Source organism: Bison bison, unplaced genomic scaffold, assembly GCF_000754665.1.
Source record: "Bison bison bison isolate TAMUID 2011002044 unplaced genomic scaffold, Bison_UMD1.0 scf7180017863823, whole genome shotgun sequence".
NCBI lineage: Eukaryota > Metazoa > Chordata > Mammalia > Artiodactyla > Bovidae > Bison > Bison bison.
The window spans coordinates 349,028-368,388 of NW_011494395.1; the positions used below are offsets into that span (position 1 = coordinate 349,028).

Genomic DNA, 19,361 nt, shown 5'->3' on the forward strand with positions numbered 1-19,361 from the left:
CAAGAGGCTCTTTAGTTCCTCTTCACTTTCTGCCATAAGGGTGGTGTCATCTGCATATCTGAGGTTATTGATATTTCTCCTGGAATCTTGATTCCAGCTTGTGCTTCCTCCAGCCCAGCGTTTCTCATGATGTACTCCACATATAAGTTAAATAAGCAGGGTGACAATATACAGCCTTGACATACTCCTTTTCCTATTTGGAACCAGTCTGTTGTTCCATGTCCAGTTCTAACTGTTGCTTCCTGACCTGCATACAGTTTTTTGGATCCTTAGGGTCTTGTATACTCCTAGCACATATAAAAAAGTTTATGGAGTGAATCGATGAGCTAGGATATTGAGGTCTGATTCCAAACTCATGCTCATTCCATGTGGTATCATATTATTATTTGTGAATGCATTCATTCATGAAATAAATACTTAATCGGTTTCTGGTTTTTCAGGCATTTGCTAGTAACATATGTTACATGTCTTCTGGGTACATTCCTGTTTCCCTCTTAGCTGCTGTCTCTCACAGCTGATTATCCTTTGCTGTTCTGAGTTTCTAACAGGATACTCATCAGTCTTTTCGTCTGATTCCTGACTCCTTTCTGACTTCTGAACCATTGCTGCCTGCTGTTCATACCTGCATTGTTTGCGGTTGACATGTGGTCAGCCTCACTCAGGTGGCCACTGAGTCAAATTTCCAGTCTGGGCCTACTTTATCCTCTTTGGCCTCCCAAGTTTTGGCACAAAAACTTCTTTGAACAAGAGGGATTCGGGATACCTCCTTTCCTTTATATTGGTAATCTAGTTTTGATCTTCTTTCTCTAAATTCATCAAAGATCTGTGACCTGTTGACTTCAATGGGCTTTCTCCCAAGGAAGCTCCCTATTGCTTTTGACTCCTTGACAATTACAGTATCTTCTTTGAAATGCCTTTTCTCCCTAGCCTCTATGATATTATGCATTCCTGATTCTCCACCTGTACTTCTAATAGCTCTTTTTTCTTTCTCCTCTATTGGATTCTCATTTTTTCCAAAGGCAATTGGTTATGGAAAACTGAGTTTTTTTTTTTCTAAGACTCAATTTAAACCTTCCCAACTTTCTTCTTCTACGTGCTTCCCTAGTAGTGCATCTAGTCACAAGGCTCTGGTAAAATATAAAAATAGCTCACATTTTAACATCATGGTTTACAGAGTACCTTTACATATCTGATTTCACTTATCCTCATTCTAGTATGTGAATGTCTCCACAAATCAACTCTGGTTCTATCCATGGGGTCTTGCTGTTCTTAGTAGTTCCTTCTGATGCCTGTTCAGATTATTATTCTCATTCTATTCCTTTCTCTGGACTCTCACCACGCTTGCCCGGATTTCCATCGCAGCACCCATAATAATATTGCGCCTTCGAGTTCACATGACCATCTCTCCCCTTCTAGGCTGTCAGTGCTTTGTCCTGTGGGTCTTCTTTTCCCAACACCTAGCATATGTTCTGGCCATAATGTGTGTTTAACAGCCCATGAATAATTGAATAAATTCCCATGTTTTGGTCCTGAATTCCAAGAGTCACTTTGAATCCTCTCCTAAATCTTGTTATTGATTCCTTACGCCTTATATTTCTTGATGTTGTCCCTTTTCTTCTGTTATTTTTCCTACAGTCACCCAGACTTTTGCACTTCGTACAACTACGACATCCCCATTTTGTCTCCCTGCTCTTGGTCTTCCTCTTGTCGAATCAATCTTATGTTTACCTTGCAAGAATAATCTAAAGGGACTTCCCTGGTGGTCCAGTGGCTAAGACTCTGTGCTCTCAATGCAGAGGGCTGGGATTTGATCCCTGGTCAGAGAACTAGATCCCATATGCTGCAACTAAGGGTTTGCAGGCTGCAGCGAAAGATCCTGCATGGCACAACTAAGACCTGGTGCGACCAAATAAATGTTTTTTAAAAAGAGTAATCTAAAAGTGCCATTTGTGTGAGGATCAGGTCTAAATTCCTTATTCTGATATTCAAGACTTCACACATCTCCTGAAACGTCCCCATCATATACCTCAGTCTTCTTTCACAATTTTTTTTCTTTTTACCACCCAGATGCCAGATCCACACCTTTTTCTCCTTCCGCCTTCCTTCTCCCATTTGTCTAAATTTTACCCATCCTTTATCCAACACAAATCCTATTTTCTCCAGGAATCTTTTGAGTCTTTCAGTCCTAGACAATGTCATTCTCCTTAGACTATTACTATTTACTTCTATACAACTTACTGTTGTAGCATACTTGAGCATTTAATCATCTATAGTAGGGATCATATCCCATTTAATCATCTATAGAGCTTCCCTGGTGGCTCAGATGGTAAAGAATCTGCTGCAATGCAGGAGACTCGGGTTCTATCCCTGGGTTGGGAAGATCCCCTGAAGGAGGAAATGGCAACCCACTGCATTGTTCTTGCTGGAGAATTCCATGGACAAAGGAGCCTGGCAGGCTACAGTCCACAGGGTCACAAAGAGTAGGACACAACTGAAGCGACTTGACACAGCACGGCACATGGTAGGTATCAGCAATTTATGACTTGTAAGCCAAATCTGGCATACTGACTGTTTTTGCAGAGTCTGTGAGCTAAGAATGGTTTTTACATTAAAAATGTAAAAGAAGAAAAAGAGTATTTCACTCATAGCACATGAAAATTATATGAAATTCACACATTAGTGTCCACAAATAAAGTTTTATGATAATATAGTCATGTCTATTTTGTTTACTCTCAAGCTATAATGGGAGACTCAAGTAGTTTGACTATAGGTCCTGCGGAGCCTAAATTATTTACTTTCTGGCTGTTATAGAAAAAGCTTGTTAATCTATGATCTAGGATTTTGAAGTCTCTGTATAATCCTTGCATCACTATTCAAAAACTTTGGAGAGGTCTGCTTCATTAAAGACAGTCTTTTCAAGGCTAATTATCCCTTTGTTAGAAAGGTAGGGGAAGCCAGAGAGTAGGCTGCATAGAGTAGGAGCTAGCCTACTTAGAATTTAGTAACTTAGGCAACCAGATTCCCATTGGAAAGTGACGGTCAGGGGATCCCAGGTGTAGGGGAAAAGATACGATCTTTTTTCTATTTTCTCTGTTTCTGAAGTGGCAGAGAAAATGTAAACACACAGAGGGTCTAGCTAGTGAAAGGGTATTTGAGGTCTTATCTGAATCTAGTTGTTGAGAATGGATCAGTGGTTGCTGACTTACAGAAGCTCAGCTATTAATGACTCAGTTATTGCAGGCCATGAAAGAAACTATCAAAAGGATGTAACAATGTATGGCAAAAACCACTACAATATTGTAAAGTAATTAGCCTCCAACTAAAATAAATAAATTAAAAAAATAAAAGGATGTAACAGCTAAAGCTGAAAAGTGTTTGGCTTTGGCCAACTGAAGCTTCAAGAGGGCTAAGAGGTTTTGCAATGTCTAGAAGTATCACAGGCAAGAGCATTTAAAGGATTTCTTTAAAGTAGGAACGAAAACTAGGTATTTAGGTATAGTAGTTGAAGTTATCAGAAAGTTCATGGCTTTTACCTAGGTGTTCTATTTCTTTTCATCTTACTCTCATCATGTTTTTCCTTAAAACTTATACAACATAGTGACTATTTAGTAAAGTTCCATCTTCCTGAAAAATAATCTGTATAGATTGGACTGTGGGCTTTGTTTTTCACATCTGCTCCCTACACCTGGGCAGAGTCCACTTGCTAGTTTTGGTACTCAAACATGTACCACCAAATGGGTTGCTACCTGAATTGCAGGAAGAAAAAAGTTAGACTTTAAGAGATAGGACTTGCATACTGAGTGAAATCTATTTTAATAGCAACAAAAGGTGTAAGGTCATAAGAAGTCTCTCTTCTTTTAATTTTTAATTTTAATTTTTATTTATAGTTTCTCCACCACAGTGGAGCACAGTGGAGGATGTGCTGACAGATTGAGATTGAATGAGTAAACAGTTGTAAATTAACTTTTGGAGGAGCTCACTACCTATTCAAGTGGACCCTAGGGAACCATCATTTTGCTGGAGAGGGTTTTTTGCATTATGTGGGAGGTAGGATTTATGAACCTGAAAATGTCTTTCAACTCCTAAGAATAAAATCTTCTGAATCAGGCACTTAAAATTTTCCCTGTTCTTTGCTACAGAACACTGTCCCCTTCCATCTCTCTGTCCCTCTCCTTCCCTTCCTCCTTTCCGCCATTCTCTTATTCAGACTGCCATCCTATAACTAAATCTTAATCTGCAACATCTCTTCCCTTTACCCTTTGATTCACTGTTGCCGGCTTCACATGTACCCTCTTGATTTCCTTCCAGCTCTTCTTTCTTCACTTTCTCAAACTCACACACCCCTTCCTTCCCTTTCTCTCCTTCCTTCCTTCGTATACTATTCCTTCCTTCTTTGCTCCCCCTACTTCATTTTCCATCCGCTCATCCCCCGACGGTCTCCCCCTCCTTCCCGCTCTCTGTCTTACCCTAGTTTGGAAATGCAGCAGACCTCTGAGCCTGCCACCATTGGTTACGAGGTGCTGTCACTCTGAGGTAGGAAGAGCTCCTATTGGTTGGTTTGGAGGCGGGTATGGCGCTGACTATAAAAAGTGGGGCCAGCGGTGATTAACCGCACGACTCTGACAGGACATGGTCGGAAGGGGACTCCCGGCGCGGAGCTGAGCGCTTGGAGCTGGGGTGCGGGCACTAGAACAACGGCTCTCTGCACCGACTCTCCCCGCCTCATCAGCGGGGACCCTGCTTCAGAGCCCGGTAACTCGCTGCCGTCGCCCGTGCAACCCGAGGGCCCTTTGTCTCCCCTGCACGTGCCGCGCCCCGCGCGCCCCGTCTGGTCGCAGAGATGAGCGAGGTGAGCGGCGCTGCTCGACTCCCCGCTGCGGGCTAGGGCTGCGGCGCTGGGAGGCCGCGGCTCGCGTGTCCCAGGGCGGCTCGGGAGGGTGCTGTAGTCCACATCCGCGGAGAATCCTCCCGGGGCGCCCACCTGCTTCTCTGGTAAAGCTCCCGTATCCAGGCGCTGGGAGCGATTGGAAAAGGGGGGCTTTAAGTTTCCCGACTGAGGGTGGCGATTTGGGGGGACTGGAATCGAGTGTAGAATGGAGGGAGGCTGAGGTCTCTGGTTATAAATCTTACCCTCAGGATGCGCCTCTCTGCATCTGTTTTACTGCTCCGAGGTTACTCGGGCTTCCCTTCACTCCCCTGACTTCTGAGAAAACCGTTCACTTCTGTCCTCCTAGGGCTGTATTGCTTTTACACTCCTTAGGTAGCATTCAGCCGAGAACTCCAGCCTTCGGCCCCTGAGGTGGCCACTTTGCCCCTTTTAGGAAGGTGACATCCCACCCTCCATTCATTCAATCAAGAGCCAACTGTTGGAAGGACCATTTCTGACATTCAGAAGCCTTGTAGTGGAGGCCTGTCCGGCTCCTGGGGAGATGTCCCCTTCAAGAATAGACCTCCCTCTGCAGTGCTTGTTACATCCTGAGGCTCCGTGGTCATCTGAGCCAGACCCAGTCCATTAACTGTGATTTCCTCTATTCAGAGAACACTGTCCATCTGTGAGGGTCAAAACAGAAACTGGGAAAAAGACCTGTGCCATTGTTTGACTGCATTTGCAGGCACCCAGAGACAAGGATCTTCCTTTCTGAGTGAAGTCAGTATGGGCAGTGACATCACAGGCTTGGTCTTGGCAACCCCTTTCCTAGAACCCAGGATCCTGTGTTAAATCCAACTTCTCATCTATATGCCAGATCCCAGCTCTACTACTTACTATGTGTCCTTAGGCAAGTTTACTAAACCTTTCTCTGCTTCAGTGTTTTATCTGCAAAATGGGGGTAATACTGGTTGTTCTAATGATTAAATGAGATGTTATATGCCAAGTACTTAGTACCCGGCACAGAGTAGGCACTCAGTCTATGTTAGCTATTCTCTCTCTCTCTCTGTTTAAAATTTTAACTTAAAAGCATTTATTTTAGAGTGTTTCAGAAAAACTAGCTTGAGAATTCTCAAGAATACAGATCAGTGAAGGGGCAGGATGCTGGAGCCGAGGTCTCAGCTTAGATCTTCATCTTTAGCAAGAGCTCTGCTGGCTACCAAAAGCTGTCACCCAGGGAGCCAATTAGTGCCAACTACTGTGTGTTGGTTGCCATGTCCACTAAATTCATCCTGGAAAATCCAGCTAGTCTGGGGGCTGCAGATGAGCTAAAGTGGTTTCCTGTCCCTCAGATAGTTGTGACTGTGATTACAGCAGCCTTTCAGAAAGAAAAGGAAGAAAAAAAAAAGATTCAATCTTCTTTCCTTTTGCTTCTTTCAGCTCTAATATGAGAGGAGAGGTTTTTCCATTTCCTCTTTTCCCTAAGGTCTAGAGTTCAATGCCCCCCTCCAGTGTTTCTAAATCTGAAAGTTGCAATTCAAGCCATCCCCTGGGGTTTTGTGATCTGAGGGCTATGCCGACACAAAGATGTATGGTTAGTCTGTGCTTTTAAGGGGAAGTGCACAGCCTTTTTGTAGAATATGCTACAGAGGCTGGGATTTAGAGTGGTATTTGGTGGAGTGACAAAACTGTCACAAAGCAGTGTCAAGGAAAACAATTTGGTGTTTGAGGGGAACGTCAAGTCTGGACTTAGCGGCTGTACTTGGCTAGCCTCAATCAGGAACCCAAGTAGAATGGTGAGAGTAGGATCCTTGAATGGAAAGTAACCATCCGTTGTCTGCAGGGCTGCCCAGACGTCCAGGCTGTCAGCGTGATCTGGCTCTAACTATCATTTTAGCCGTCAAAGTTGCCCCCTAATACGGAGCTGAGCCCGACTTCAGGGATGAGTATTTATGAAATCCAGAAACAGCTACCTGGGCTTTCACAGAGACTAACTGTCTCTGAACCAGATCCCCAAAGGGCCTTGAATTCCATCGAGGCCAAGACCCAGCCTGTTTTCTTCCTCCTGTAAAAGTTATGATGAAAAGCGGAAGTTTTGCCCAGAGCTCTGAAGCTCCAGGGAGACTCCAAGCTCCTTTATTTCTCTCAGCCCAGCCCCAGGGGTCTCCTATTTCAGGCTGAGTTCTAGCCAGGAAAGCCCTGTGCACTCTGAATCTTATGTAAGCTTCACCTCCTCTACCTGCTTATTTTCTTGCTTCAGAGAAACTGCATGAAATAAGAGGATTTGGGATCTCTTTAAAAGATTCTCATTTCAAATGAAGAGCAAAAATTGGGAGCGGAAGGTGGTCTCCAGACCTAGAGGAAAAGTGTAGGGTCCTGGTGGCACTGCTGGGGAGGGTCTCTGGTTACACTTTGCCTTCCTGGCTCTTTGCTGTCACTCAGTACTGCAGCAGAGCATTTCCCTGTGAGTGTGTGTGCTCATGCGCAGAGGAGCCGCAGGCTCATCTCCAGCTTGTCTGCATTCACAGCTGCCGGCAGGACTTGATTGCTGACAATCAGCCTGTCTCTTATAGTTTAATAACTTTTTGCCAGTTTCGGTGAAGAATGGGAATGGGAGATGCATCCAGTCCCTGAGGGCTCTTTCCTATAATCCCTTCTCATATGGTGTAGCTGGCTGCTTAAAGCACACTTGAAAGTTTTTCTGTGATCCTGTTGCACTTCTCAAGTGTAAAAAAGCCCAGCTGGAGGAATCCCTTGGTCCAGCAGTCATTCTGTTGAAACAAAGGTTATGGAGGTCTGATAACTAGTCCCATGGTGTCTGCCCCATAGTGTCTGTCCCCAGGCTGGCAGGGGACGGAGCAAGGGACAGATCAGTTAGAAACCTCACTAGAACCAGTACTCCCTCCTTTATTATTCTGCTTGCTGTCTTCCTCGGTAATAGGAATGGAACATGGTAAAGAATCTGCCTGCAATGCAGGAGACCTGGGTTCAATCCCTGAGTTGGGAAGATCCCCTAGAGGGGAAAATGGCAACCCACTACAGTATTCTTGCCTGGAAAATCCCATGGAGAGAGGAACCTGGTGGGCTAAAGTCCATGAGGTCACAAAGAGTCAGACATGACTGAGTGACTAACATAACATATCACACTTTGGGGATCACATTCTTCTTCCTGTGCATATCTGTCTGAGTCTACAAGCCTTCTCCACAGTGTAAGTTTGATCAGAGTGACATCATTCTGTTATATCTTCTGTGAACCAGTTGTTAGGGAACCTGGTAGGGACTTGGGGGAAATCCAAGTTTCTCTCTCTTTCTCATTGTATTTAATTATGATGACAATTATATTGGATATATAAAACAGAAAAACTTGATATTAGAAACCTTTCTACCTCTAGAAATATCTGTCTTCTAAAGAAAGAGAAACCATAACTTGGTTCTAGAATTTGCTCCTCTTAGTCATCCATCCAGGTCATCGACTTTGGCTGCTTGAGCAGGAGACTCTCTGGATGGTCCAACTGGATGACTTTGTCATCCTGTGACCCAGGAATATAGATGACTCTTTTTCCTAAGCTGCAGCTGTGATCAGTTACACTTTATAATATCAAGTCTCTTTAGGGTCAGGTATCCATAAGTCATGTGGCTGAAGTCCAAATATGCAAACATACAGTCTTTCATATCTGTCCGTGGAGGGTCTTAACCCTGAACCAAATGATGGGTATAGGCTTGCAGATGCAGTGGAGGAAGAAGGATCAGGTTAATAACTGTCTTTTCAAGGTAGTGATTCTATAAATGTCTCCTCCTGTTTTCTTTCTGTTTTCCTGTAGTTCCAAATTATCTTTCATGAGTCTATGTTATCATGGGAAAAAATAAGCTTAGTTTTGCAAAAATCTTTCTAGAAGAAATACAGGTAATATTTTTCATCAAGAAAATCTCAAATAATATATCAAAACATTTTAGTGATATAATTTCAGATTCATTAAGGAGCCCTAAAGGTCATCTGGTCCAGTCTTCTCATTGTGCAGACAAGGAAACTGAGGCCCAAACCTCAGCATTAGAGTCAACTGTGGGCTCAGACGACTGCCTTCTTATCCCCAGAGAGCTCTCCCTAAGACTTAGTGTGTGACCCCAGTGATAGAGTGACATGAAGTCTGCATGCAACTTTGAACGACAATACTACAAATACCTTATATAGGAAATCTAAGCAGGATGATTTAGTAAATCCTGAGTAAGAGAATAGAGAGAGAGGAGAGACCAACATAGGAATGAAAGCACTGTTCTTCCTTGAGCTGCCTCATCACCTTAAAAATGTGTGCAATGAATGTGCTGAAGTGGAGTAGGTAAGTTAATAGGAATCAAGGGAAGGGGAAGCCCGGAGGCCCTCTTTTCATGCATTTTTAGCTCCTGGTGTCCATCATTTATTTCCTTAAGTGTAGAGCATCAAGGACCAGAAGGAGAGGTTTTCTTTCAGAGAAGAAAGGAATGACCAATTCTGTTAACTCTAACATATTTGACTTCCAGTGCTGAAAAGTGGGTATTTAAGTAAAATTGCTGTACTTGATGATCAAACAGATGCTGAACAGTCCTCCTTTATTTGGCCACTCGACTTCCAAAGAGAGTATAGTGGCTTCTGGAGGAGAAATCTAGAAGAGGGGAAGAAGAATGTGTTAGGCTGGCAAAGTAAATGATCAATACTAAGTGCATAATTGTCTAAATCCAAACTCCAAACCCGCTCCTCAAAATGGCTTGACTTGCCCAGGATTATTTTACCTGCAGGAGTAAGCCACGCCAGAAGCAGATCCAAAACCACTTTCTCTAAGAAATCTGCATCTCTGCAGGTGCCTGGACCTTATCACATTCTCCTCCTTGAAGCCTGATGACTGCTCAATTCCAGGCTGACACCAGAAGGCAGGCCCACCTAGGTTTCCCAGGCCCCCATCCAGGGAAAAGAGGTGCCATTTACTGTTCCGGTGTCCTTGGTGGTGCCTCCCTCCCACGTGAAGCCCTCCAGCTGCGTGTTTGCTTTGTAGGCTGTGGTGGGATTAATACGTTTATTTTGGGACATTAACGCCATGGGTAGGATGCACATTGAAGATTATAGTAATAAATGATGCTTTGGCACTACTCTCTCTCCCCCACCCCCTTCCCTCAGTATGGGGTGAAGGCACAGTTCCAAGCTGTGCGCAAAGCACCACAAATAACACTCATTAAATTGTGGCAGTCCATGCTGAGGGGAAACAGGCCGGGGCCTTTGACTCACTGCGTACCATGAGCTGGCATAAACAAGGAATTGTGCCTGACTCCGGTGGGGGCTACTGCTATTCCAGGAAACAGAGGTGGGGTGGCTGAATGGGGAAGGACAGACCAGGGGGCTTGGGAGCTCGGACTGCTTAGATTCTATTCCTGTCTTAGGAGGCACCCGAGCTATAAGGTATTTGAGTTATACGCCTTATGTTAGGAAAAGAAGATGTGTATGTAGAACTGGGAGTTAGGATTCGTAGTTCTTTTCCTGTTATAATCTTGAGGGTGACCTTGAGAAAGTGTTTCTGAAGCTGTTTGAGGACTGCAGCTGGTTGCTACACTGAAAGAATTGAAACAGTTCCAACGGTGCTCCAAGAACAGCAGTCTGGGGTCTTTCAGGGGCACCAGGGGATCCCAAAGGCCTTTCTAAGGATCTTTAGCAGTGAACTTCATTTCACATTGCGGGGGAACATGTCAACAGGGATAGAAGGGTCTCTGGGGGGCTGAAGCCTCTCTGTCACCCCTTGAAAGCAGATGCACTAACCCTGTCTCTCTTCCCTTTCTGTGCCTCTAAAGCAAACGGAGCTTACACAGCCTAGGATTTATGTCAATACTCAGGCAAGAAAGAGGTGTCTGGGATTCATATCTGGGATTTTTAGGATTCAGTCCCTTTTTAGAGTTCTCTGCCCTGGACTGTAGGACAGGATTCTAAGCCCTTGTGCCTATTCATCTGGATTACGTGATTCTAACAGTATTATAATGTGTGTATAACATGCTTTCATTTGCCCAGCATCCAAGTTATATCATGCAAAAGCAGGGTACGTGTTGCCCAGGTATGATGAGATGCTCCTTTGTTCCTGTCTGTCGCTGCTGCTAACAACCTGTGATACCTCTTGAAAGACGCCAGTAGGATGAGGAGTATGGGAAAATCTGGGTCGTTTACTTTTCCTATGGTTAGTTTTAACTTGCTGCTTGGAGCAGAGCGGGTGACACTGTCTTGCCTCTTCCCTGTGACAGTGGTTGCTGTGGCAACACCACTGAAGATGAAAGAGACTAAGAAAGGAAGAATTGCAGCCTAGGAAGGGGGTGGGGCAAGTAGGGCCTAGAGTTATAGGGTGCCTATTTCCCAACAGTGGTAGCAAGGAAACAGCACCCAAGTTGCTACCATTTTGACTGTTTTTAGGTGCTTTGCCAAGACAATACTAACCAAACTGTCCTCTGAGGCAAGGAGTATATTTCCACAAACATCTTTGTGATACGTAGATGGATGAAAGAACTTGATCAAAGAGACGTGGTTTATTTGCTCCTGAGCACTAATCACCCCCCTGTGGTCTATAACTCAAAAAAAAAAAAAAAAAGGAAAGGAAAAAAAGCAAACAGTGTGTTTGTGTCTAAGGGTTCTTTGAAGTAAAACATGAACATTGTTGGAGGTACTCTACTGGAGCTCTCCTCTTGTACACCCCTGACCTGGGACTGGTTCCAGCAGGCTCCAGGACTCCAGACATGGGTAGGGGCTGTACAGAATACAATTTCTATCCAAGCAGTCTGTTGTTGGACCCTTTACCAAAGGTTTAGAGCCCTTGTCAGCCTTTTTGGGTCAGGCATTGGGAAGATAGGGAGATTGTGATTTCCAGGGTTAGTTAGGAGTAAAAAGAGATCAGTTATGAAACTCCTTTTGTACCAGAATAAGCCTCCAGGGCCTTTAGAGCCATCCCAGGTATTCTCTTCTTTCTTCAGGCCCACTTCGTGAAGATCTACTCCGTGGAAAGCTCTGCTGTTTCATTCCAGGACTTGAACCATGCAACACCCTAGTAACTTGACCTGTCCTTACATTCAACCCAGAGTTACCTTACTTCAGAATAATAACTATTTATGTTCATATGGACTAGACATTTTACATACATTTTTCTGGTTCTTTTTACCTTTTAGGATACATATTTCTCTTCTTCAGATGAGAGATCTGAGCACAGCAAGGCTAACTGCCTTCCCAGTGTCACACAGCTAGGAATGGCAGAGCTGGGACAGTCGATTCAGATCCAGGGTATGGACCCAGATCTGTCTAACTCTACCTGATATGACATACTGCTTCCACCAGGAATTTGAGGCTTAAGAAAAGTTTAATTCATGTAATCAAATATCTATTGAGTACCTACTATGTGCAAGGTATAGGTTGCAGTTACTGCTAGTGATACACAAATGAATGGACCGTGCTTTCAAGGAAGTGGGCTCTGGTGGGGTGGTGAAGGTGGGGAAAGGGAGGTAAGACAAGCACACAATAACCATAATACAAGTAATATGAAATATACTTCTAGAGAAGTCCTTCCCCTTCACCCTCAGCTCTCTTTCAGGTAAATCCGCTGAAGTGAGGAAAACCAATGACCTAGCTTCACTATTTCTGAACCACTACAAAATGAGGCCCTCAGCTATCTGGAAACAGATTTTAGAAAGCTAGGTGTGGTGGCAAATAGAGCAGAGTTGGAGATCCCTTCATTCTTTCAGCAAATGCTAGTTGGGGACTTACCTGGTGGTCCCGTGGTTAAGAATTTGTCTTGTAATGCAGGGATTGTGGGTTCGATCCCTGGTTAAGGAACTAAGATCCCACATGCCACAGAGCGACTAAGCCCGAGGCCCACAGCTAGAGCCTGTGTGCCACAGTGAAAAGTCCCACAGGACACACTGAGGATTCTGCGTGCTGCAACTAAGACCTGACTCAGCCAAATACATAAATATTTTTTTAAAGTGTTAGACTGAAAAGGAGACAAATACTGAGTATATATCGTGTGTAAAGGCATTGTTCTAGACCCTGGGAGTACAAGAGTGAATAAGATAGATATTGCCGCTACCCTCACAGAAGCTCACACTGAGATGAGGGAGACATTCAGTATCTAACCACTAAATTAATATGTAATTACGTTAATAAAAAGTACTATCAAGGAGAAATACTAGATGCTATGAAAACATAATGAGGGACCTAGCCTAGTCTGGGGGCACTTAGAAAAGCTTCCTGGAAGAAGCAATTCTTGAGGAGAGCTCTGAAGAATAGGAATTAACTAGGTAAAAGGGGAACAGGGGTGAGAGAACCGTGCGTCAAGGTATCGAGGCGGAAAGGAACAGAGACGAGGCTACTGAGGCATCAGAGCCTGCACAATGTTGGGCCTTTTAGACAATGTTAAGAATTTTCATCTCTGTCTTAGGAGCATTGCTAACACCTGGGCTCTTAAGGTGGTCTACATAAGAAAGAGCTGTGTTAGGGTGGTAACAGTGGGAGAAGTGAAGGGATTAAGAGGGGTTTGGTAAATAAAGTTAACAGGACTTACTGTTGAATTTGGATATGCAATATAAAGGAAGGAAAGGTATCAAAAACAATTTGTGGGTTTCTGGCTTGTACAATTGGATGAAATGGAAAATATTGCAGAGGGCTAGGTTGGGTAGGTACGAGTATGAATTTAGTCTGAAACTGAAGAGTTTGGAGTTTCCATAAAACACTCAAGTGGAGACGTTTTAAAGCTCGGAGGAGAGGTTTGGGGTAGAGGTATGTGGTCTGCCCTCTACATCCAGAGGCTCCACCAACAGCGGATCAGATTTCTGAATCTAAGAGGGCAGAACCCATGGAGAGCCAACTGTACTGTGCCACTTTATATAAGGGATTTGAGCATCTGTGGATTTTGATATCCTTGGGGATCCTAAAACCAATCCTTTTTGGATAACAAAGGGAGGTTGTACATTTGAGTCCTCAGTCTCATTCTGCACTGTTGAATATGGTTTAATTATTAATAATAATAATTATTAAGTTATTAAAAATTCTAAATTTTATTCCTCAGTTGCACTAGCCACATTTCTAAATATTCAGTAGCCCCTTGTGTCTAGGAAGTGCCATATATTAGATGGCACTCTATCATTTCAAAATACTTCTATTATTGCAAAAAGTTCCATTGCAGGGGTCTGCAAACTTTTCCTGTAATGGGCCAGGTAGCAAATAATTTTGGGCTTTGTGGGCCATGTGGTCTCTGTTGCAGTTACTCAACTCTGCTATTGTGGTGCCAAAGCAGCCACAAACAATACGCAAACAAGGGCATGCCTGTGGTCCAGTAAAACTTTATTTAGGAAAACAGGCTGCAGACCAGATTTAGTAGTCAGCAGTAGTTTGCCGAACTTTGTTCTGTTGGATGGTTCTGGTATAAATGATAAACTGAAGTCATAGGAACATATACGATCATCTGGGAAAAGAGAACAGAAGAGAGCCTAGACCCAAACCTTGAGAGCCTCCAATACTTAAATGTTGGCAGAAGTGTCCAGAAAGAGAAAAAACAAACAAACAGGAAAAACTGTTTGTTTTCCCAGGAGCCACGGAAAGAATGTGTGTCAAGAAAGGTGAAATGATTAACACTGCTGAATGCTTCAAGAGGTCAAGCCAAATGGAGCTGAAACTTTGCATTTGACTTACTATTACAGAGAACTTTGGTTTCCTAAAGAGCAGTTTCAGTGGAGAAGGAGTAGAAGCTAGGTTGAAGTGGGCTGGGGAGTGTGTGGGACGTAAGGAAATGGAAACAGTGAATGTGTTGAGGAGCCCAGTTATGAAAAGAAGAGAGACGTGAGAGATCCTGGCCCTCACCCCCACCCCAGTCACCTTTCTACTCCGTTTCTCTCAGTCTTTGCTAGCTTCTTGACCTCTTCTTAACCTTTTTATCTCCCTTAATAAAAAAATAAAGTCTAATTTACTTGAAGTAAAATGTAGCCTTATCAGAGTATAGTTCTGTGAATTTTAACAAATAGTCATATAAACACCACCGTTCATCATAATGATGTTATACAAATTTTCATGCTATATAAATTTTTGTGTACAATCAAGATATATGCAGTTCCATCATCCCCAAATTCCCCCAGCCCCCTCTACAGTCACCCCTCAGCCCTTGGTAGTTGCGGGTCTGCCTGCTGTCCCTAGAGTTTTTCCTTTACGAGAAATGTCACATAACTGGAATCCTACAGTATGTGTGTGTCCTTTTGGGTCTGGCTTCCTTCACGTAGCATAATGCCTTTGAAGTTCGTCCCTGTTGTGTGTGTCCATGGTTCATTCCTTCTTTAATTGCTGAGTAGTATTACACTGTATGGATGTATTACAGTTTGTTTATCCATTCCTCAGTTAAGGGACATTTGATTGTTTATACTTTTTGATGATTACAGGTAAAGTCATTATAAACATTCACTTAACAAGTTTACATGTAGACATTCCTTCTCCAGGGGATCTCCCCGACCCAGGGATCGAACCCGGGTCTCCCACATTCCAGGCAGACGCTTTAACCTCTGACCCACCTTAGGGAGTATCGGTAGTTTCTTAAGGGTACATTTATCATATAGCCCAACAATCCTACTCCCAGGTATCTACTCAAGTGAAATTAAAACTTAATGGCAACCCACTCCAGTACTCTTGCTGGAGAATTCCATGGACTGAGGAGCCTGGTAGGCTACAGTCCATGGAGTCGCAAAGAGTTGGACACAACTGAGTGACGTCACTTTAAGAAACTGCCGCAGGAACTTCTCTGGTGGTCCAGTGGTTAGGACGACTCCACACTTCCACTGCAGGGGGTTTGATCCCTGGTCAGGGAACTTAGCTCCCACATGCTATATGCTGTGGCCAAAAAATAAATGAAGAAAAAAAAAAAAAGAAACTACCACAGTAGGTATACCATCTTGCATTCCCAGCAATGTCTGAGAATTCCAGACACTCTGTATCTTTGCCAGCACATGGTATTGTCATAAACAAAACAAACAAAAAACCCAAAACAACAATAACAAAAATTCTGATTAGGTATATGCTGCTGCTAAGACTCTTCAGTCGTGTCCGACTCTGTGCGACCCCATAGACGGCAGCCCACCAGGCTCCCCCGTCCCTGGGATTCTCCAGGCGAGAACACTGCAATGGGTTGCCATTTCCTTCTCCGAAGCATGAAAGTGAAAAGTGAAAGTGAAGTCACTCAGTTGTGTCTGACTCTTCTCGACCCCATGGACTGCAGCCTACCAGGTTCCTCCTTCCATGGGATTTTCCAGGCAAGAGTACTGGAGTGGGGTGCCATTGCCTTCTCCAATTAACCCCATGGACTGCAGCCTACCAGTCTCCTCCATCCATGGGATTCTCCAGGCAAGAATACTGGAGTGGGTTGCCATTTCCTTCTCCAGGGAATTAGGTATATAATGAGATCTAATTGTGGTGTTAGTGTGAATTTCTCAAGTGACTAATGATGTTATACAAATTTTCACGTGCGTATTTGTCATCCATGCATCTCTTTGGTGAAGTGTCCAAACATCTTGTCCTTTTTACAAATTGTATTCATATTATGGATATTTGAAAGTTCTTTATATATACTGGATACAAATCCTTTATCAGATTTTTGATTTGCAAATACTTTTTCCAGTCTGAGGTTTGTCTCTTCATTCTCTTAGAAGTGTCTTTCAAAGAGCAGTTTTAAATATATGTGTGTGTGTGTGTATTTTTTGGCCATGCCAAGCAGGCATGTTGGATCTTAATACATCAAGCGGGGATGGAACTTGTGCCTGTTGTAGTGGAAACATTGTCTTCTTTTTTTTTTCCTTAACTTTTTTTTTTATATGGGGTGTAGTTGATTAACAAACAATGGTGTGATAGTTTCAGAACAGTGAAGGGACTCAGCCATGCATATACATGTATCCATTCTACCCCAAGCCCCACTCCCATCCAGGCTGCCACATCTCATTGAGCAGAGTTCCATGTGCTATACGAAGCATTGAGTCTTAACCAGTGGACTGCCAGGGAAGTCTCAGAGCAATTTTTAATTTTGACAAAGTCCAATTTATAATTTTTTTCTTTTATAGATTGTGCTTTTGGCGTATCTAAGAAATCTTTGCCTAACCCAAGGTTGCAAAGATTTTTTTCCTGTATTTTCTTCTAGAAGTTTTACAGGTTTAGGTTTTATATTCATTTCAAGTTAATTATTGTATAAGGTGCAAAGTATAGATTGAGGTTTTTTGTACATGGCTAGCGAAGGCAATGACACCCCACTCCAGTACTTTTCCCTAGAAAAATCCCATGGATGGAGGAGCCTGGTGGGCTGCCGTCTATGGGGTCGCACAGAGTCAGACACGACTGAAGTGACTTAGCAGCAGCAGCAGCAGCCAATCATTCTAGCACTATTATGAATGGATCACCCTAAGCTTTCAATATTGAGGTTCCTCCAGGGTTGGTCCTAGATCTGATTCTTTTCACTCTAGTGGTGGCTGGAGAAGGAATTCAAATTGATGAAGGCTTTTTTTTTTTTGTCTTAGAGAAAGGACAAGGTTTTATTTATAAGTGAGGAACATTGATTGTAAAGCTTCTTGAGAAGGAGAAAAGGGGAATAGGCTCTAAAACTCAAATGGAAGGACAAGACATCATCTGAACGCTGATAAATGCCCTGGAAAGAGGTGTGGGGTGGGGAAAGGGAGGACGTTGCTATGTCATACCTCTCTCTGCAGTCTCAATGCCTGAAGACAAAAGACTCCTAAGCCAGCAGGCCTCTCCTTCTCCTCCTTCCCCACAGGAAGGGGAAGTCCACAACTTTGAACAGCAGAGGAAACAAAAGTTACTCATGGGGAATTGGCAGCTACTGCCAAGATGATCGAATGGAACATTGGAACACGTCAGGCCCAGAGGTGAGGAAAAAGGGAATACAGGAAGGAAGGCAGGGAAAGAAACGAGGGCCCTCTAGGGAAAAACAAGAGTTGATGGGCCTCGTAGTTGCTAATTCGTGTTTGGTGTGTTTTGAGAAGTAAGAAACATTTAGTTTTCTGTGCACAGTGAGGTGCAACTGAACCAAGCTTCAGCTTGCTAGAAGCTTGGAGTAACAGGCTTCAGTGGATGCAAGGGAGTCATTTGGAATGGAAACCAGTAGGTTGATCCTGCACATGGAATTCTCAGAATCTGAAAGGCTAGCATCTCCCTGGGAGTGAAGAACACACAAACAGGCTACGGCTAACCCCCAGGGGCTAGCCTGGTGTGTGTCAGGAGGCCCACTGAGCAAACATTAAAATGAAAGCCAAGAACTTCCCTGGCGGTCCTGTAGCTAAGACTCTAAACTCCCAAAGCAGGGGACCCAGGTTCTGTCCCTGGGCAGGGAACTAGATCCCACATGCCACAACTAAAGACCCTGCATGCTGCAACTAAGGCCCAGCCAAATACATAAATATTTTTTAAATTGTATATATATATATATATTTTAGAAGATGGAAACCAGAGTCAGTGTGGTTAGCTCAACTCTCAGAGTAGGAATCTGAATCAGTAGGCATGGTCTTGGGTCAGATTCTTAAATTACGAATGAGCTCTCCCCATCCTGGGAGGACGGGGCCCTGTAGAATGGTGGTCTTCAGCCTTTCTGGCACCAAGGACTGGTTTCATGGAAGATCATTTGTCCACAGACCAGGGGTTGAGGGGAGTGGGGGTGGTGGTGGGGATGATTCAAGTGTATCACATTTATCGTGCACTTTATTTCTATTATTATTACATCAGTTCCACCTCAGATCATCAGGCATTGGATCTGGAAGTTGGGGACCCCTGCTCTAGAGTGTATACCAAGAAACTGTTGGGGACTATGGATTGAGAGAGTAGTCTTGAATATAGCTGACTAACTGTGGAAATGGAAGGAAGTCATGGTCCCTAGGACCTTCCTTCTTACCCAGGGATTGCTCTGCTGTGCGGGAGAACTTGTCTAAGTCAGTTTCACGTTGGACATGCTTCTCATGTGGTATGTGTGTACCACATGCATACACACGCTTATGTCTTTGGCTGGAGACTGGGATATAGCATAGCATATTGTTCAAGAGGATGGACTCTGGAGTTGGACTGTCTTGGTTCAAATCCTGTCTTTGCTACTTCTTAGCTATATGACCTTCAGTCAGTTCAGTTCAGTTCAGTCGCTCAGTCGTGTCCGACTCTTTTCGACCCCATGAATCGCAGCACTCCAGGACTCCCTGTCCATCACCAACTCCCAGAGTTCACTGAGATTCATGTCCATCGAGTCGGTGATGCCATCCAACCATCTCATCCTCTGTCGTCCCCTTCTCCTCCTGCCCCCAATCCCTCCCAGCATCAGGGTCTTTTCCAATGAGTCAACTCTATGATGAGGTGGCCAAAGTATTGGAGTTTCAGCTTCAGCATCAGTCCTTCCAATGAACACCCAGGACTGATCTCCTTTAGGATGGACTGGCTGGGTCTCCTTGCAGTCCAAGGGACTCTCAAAAGTCTTCTCTAACA

The 19,361-nt window shown here is 43.8% G+C and overlaps 1 protein-coding gene across 1 annotated transcript in view; it reads left to right on the top strand.

The window, feature by feature from the left end:
• The first annotated feature begins 4,620 nt into the window (after nt 1-4,620).
• Nucleotides 4,621-19,361, top strand: part of PCP4L1 (Purkinje cell protein 4 like 1) — a 26,827-nt gene continuing 12,086 nt past the window's right edge. The window contains exon 1 of the mRNA XM_010833690.1: nt 4,621-4,849. Within this exon, the coding sequence (XP_010831992.1) occupies nt 4,841-4,849 (9 nt within the window). The 5' untranslated portion in view covers nt 4,621-4,840. The remainder of the gene's footprint in view (nt 4,850-19,361) is intronic.